The sequence below is a fragment of the Silurus meridionalis genome, chromosome 13 (genome assembly GCF_014805685.1).
Source record: "Silurus meridionalis isolate SWU-2019-XX chromosome 13, ASM1480568v1, whole genome shotgun sequence".
NCBI lineage: Eukaryota > Metazoa > Chordata > Actinopteri > Siluriformes > Siluridae > Silurus > Silurus meridionalis.
The window spans coordinates 18,781,899-18,785,923 of NC_060896.1; the positions used below are offsets into that span (position 1 = coordinate 18,781,899).

The 4,025-nt window shown below is 36.9% G+C and overlaps 1 protein-coding gene across 1 annotated transcript; it reads right to left on the reverse strand.

The window, feature by feature from the left end:
- Window positions 1-853: 853 nt before the first annotated feature.
- snrpd2 (small nuclear ribonucleoprotein D2 polypeptide) lies at window positions 854-3,671 on the reverse strand. Its single transcript, XM_046863847.1, has 3 exons — window positions 3,518-3,671; window positions 2,680-2,859; window positions 854-1,186 (listed from the first exon to the last, which is right to left on the reverse strand). Coding segments are annotated over exons 1-3 (357 nt in total). The 5' UTR covers window positions 3,520-3,671; the 3' UTR covers window positions 854-1,011.
- Between the last annotated feature and the right edge of the window lie 354 nt (window positions 3,672-4,025).

Below are 4,025 nucleotides of genomic sequence, written 5' to 3' on the forward strand. Positions count from 1 at the left end.
AATTGAAGGAACCATTATTTCTGCACTCTACCAGAAAATCCTGAAGGAAAATGTCCAGTTTATAACCTCTTGTTCAAGTGCACTTCAGTTATCAGTAGGACAATGATCTGAAACACACCAGCAAGTCCACTTCTGAATGGCTCAAAAAATAAAACGTTTTAGAATGGCCTAGATAAAAAAAGGACTTAAAACCGATTAAGATACGCTTAAACAGGCTGTACATGCTCGAAAACCCTCCAATGTGGCAAAATTAAATTCTGCAAAGAAGAGTGGGCCAAAATTTATCCACAGCAGTGTGAAAGACTCATTGCCAGTTATTGCAAACGCTTGACAGCAGGGTGGTACAACCCAGGTTTAGGGGGAAATTCTTTTTCCACATAGAACCAGGCAGGTTTGGACAGTTTCCTTTTAATAAATGACATTCTAAAAAACTGGATTCTGTTTTTACTCAGGTTATCCTTGTGTAATATTAGAATTTGCTTAATAATTTAAGTTTGACAAATGTGCAAAAAAATCTGGAAGGGGCAAATACTTCTTTACCGCACTGTACATGTAAATTAGTAATGAATCTAGCAAGATTAAGTCAAATACTAACAGCATTACAAAAATGGTTTAATTGTTCAACATTGTAGTAAAAAATGTTTAATTGACAGGCTGAAGTGCGATTATTACTACTATTGGTTCAATTAGACGTTCCACTTTTACATATTATACAATATTACAGAGCTTGGAGTGTCAGAAAATTGAATGTTTTTAATACTCTGAAGATTCCACGACTGATTTAAAAAAAAAAAAAAAACACTACTGACAATAAGAACAGACTGAACAAAAAACAACAAAAACTGGACGTGACTGTAAATACAAAACATTTATTCAGAACAAAAAAAAAAAAAAAGGACCCGGTGACAAAATCAGTACTATTGTTACACACCAAGTCTCTCACTGAGAGCAAGCCAGCAGAGTGTGTGTGGGTGTGTGTGTGTGCGCGCGTGCGCACACAGAGTGAACAGATTATTTGCCAGTGATCAGTGGATTTCTCAGCACCACAATGACAGAGTCACCCCTCAGAAACATCTTGGAGATGTAACGATCTTTATTCACTGGTTTGGACTTCTTCTTTCCTTTTCCGCTCTTGGGTACCTCAGTCCACATTTCCTTTACGTTCTCCAGGACCATGTTACAGTGTCTAAACACACAAGCGCACACACAGTGAGATAGACAAAAAGTACATCATTGAGCTGCACTCAGTCATCACACAAACAGATGCAGCATCTGGCTCAGATAAAGTTTAATACACAAAATGATTGACAGGTAGACCAAGTAATAAACAGACAAGGGCAGTATAATCAATTCTATATTAAGAATTCGCCATGGGCACACCTATGCACCAAATAAACATGGCAGCTTGTGAATCTGTGTTTTAATAAGCCTTTCTGTTTTTTTCCCGTAATAAGCACTAATTATTTATCCACTCGTTTTAAACTTTGCCCTTTTTGCACTAATGCCATTCGTCTACTCTTTTCATCTTTAATAATTTACAAAGTTGATCGTTCAGCTGAAGATGTCCAACCAGCCTTGAAGTGCCTCTCATCTGTCAGACATTGCCATGCATTGTTGTGTTTGGACAAATCTGTTACAGTCGGTTGCTCAGCTTCAAACTTAGCCGGTATTTCTTTAGTATTAGCACTGGGGTATAAACGGGACGAGGTGGCGGTCAAAACCACTCATTCCTTCAGCAACATGGGGAAAATGACCGACTACACATAAGTGACGCTCTTCATAAATCATGATAAGTTTATTTAAAAAACCAGATCCAAAAATGTCCAAATCCCCAGTAAGGGCAATAATTACTTTTAACGTAAGCTGTAATCATGCCTGATTTTTGATAGTCGGTCGTAGGACTACATTTGAGAAGCACTGAAATAGAGGAGATGGGACAATTTACACCAGAGACTAATATGCCACCCATGGTGTTTTTTTGTAGTTTTTCACCTGTTAGTAAGTGTTTTGGTTTTGGAGTGCTAGGAATTGTATTAGCTTAGCCTGCAATCTATTAACAAGTCTATTAACAATACTAATCCACTAGCAGAATCAATCTCTCTTACAAGCTTTATTTAGATGAAACCCTGCTGTAAGTCCCTGCAACCCTCTATCAAACAAAAAGACATGTTCCTCACAGCTCATGTCAAATGGAATTTATGTACATTATTGCCCTGACAGTGAATTTGGACTTTTTTTTAATTTTTTTTTTATAAATTGCCATTTTTTATAGACCAGTAGGATTTATGAAGCGCAGACGTGTAGGCTGTAGTTTTTCCAATGCTGATGAATGAATAAGGGGTTTTGCCTCCATCTCCTCCTGTGTATATACCCAATTGATTTGACCTTTTCTAGTCAAATACCTACTTGAAAATCGAAAGCATGACAGACAATTTGCACTTGATGGCTAAATGAACAGTAGATAGAAATTAAATACAGAAGGAATGTATAGAATTTAAACACACATCAAAAGTATTGTGGGAGTGATTGGATCATAAAAATATGGAAACCAGTTGATTTCCATCTACACATCTGAAAGAAAAAAACGCTCATAATAAACATGAAAACATAAAATAACATCCCCTTCAGACACACACTGGCAGTGAGGGCAGTCAGTGTCAACACAGAATCAAATATCACCTGTCGAAGGCTTTGACTCGACCCAGCAGCTTCTTGTTGTTGCGGCAGTTGATGAGCACCTGCGTGTTGTTTTTGACGGACTGTGTGAGGACTGACAGAGGGCCGGTGTTAAACTCTTCCTCCTCCCGCTTCTGCAACTCCTCAGGAGTCATCTCCGACTTCGGCTTGTTCAACAGACTCCTACACCATAAGAACCAAACACACAAACTCATCAGGGCTCAATGTCAGCCTTCGTTCATAGGATTAAATATTACAAGGCTCAGATATGAACGATGATTTCGGTTAGGCTTCTCATGCAGAAGTCATGAGTCTCTACTAAAGCTCCAAGAACCAGATGGAAACTTAGCTCAAATACAAATTTATTTCAAAATATGTTTAGTGGTTTAAACACAGACTGAAGGCAAATTACATGAGTACTATAGTAATCAGAAATAGCTTCCTAGATAGATAATGATTGACGGACGGACGGACGGACGGACGGACACACACACACACACACACACACACACACACACAGACACTACTTTTATTGCTATTTAAGCGCCAACGTTCTTGCATTGAATGAATGAACTGTTTAATGACTTAGTTATGATATAAGCCGACAAACTTTGTAAAACAACGGTATTACAAAAAATATGCATTCAATATAAAAAGTAAAAATGGTCTGATTAGCATAACCCAAACATTTAACAATACAAAACTAGCGGTGTTGCTATACACAGAGTGCACAGCTACTACAGCCTTTGTGTGTTCGACACCGCTTTACTTATAACAAAATCTCATATTAATAACAATTCCAGTCGCTCGTGAAATGTAGAAAAGAGAAAAATAAACTTACATTTTGTTTAATTCTCTGTTATAACTCTGAGAGATGAAGCAGGTAGCAGAGCTGCTAACACGCTGACTGAACGTCGTAGGTAATGGCACCACTTCCGACACTAAACCGCCTCAATCAAAACTATTTCCGGGTCAAGCCGCTTTCCACTGCTTTTGGGAGCTTTTTAAAAAATATTTATTTAAAAACTAAACCTAAAATCAGTGTTTTTAATAAATCAGTACGGGCATAATATACAAAATCTAAATTTTAACATATATTCTAAGATTGGTTTATTATAAATCTTAAATTATTATTTCTTAAAAAAGATAAGATTTTTCTTTTTCCTTGAAAGTTCTTGACCAATAAATAAACAGTTGATTCTATCAGATCAACTACTTATAAAATAAATGTCGAATCACATTAATAATGGAGCATATAACAAAAAAGCAGTTCAAGTCTTTGTCTTTATAGAGCAGAGGTGCTCAATGCTTCCTACTAGGAAGAGCTAAAAATCAACCATGATAGACGG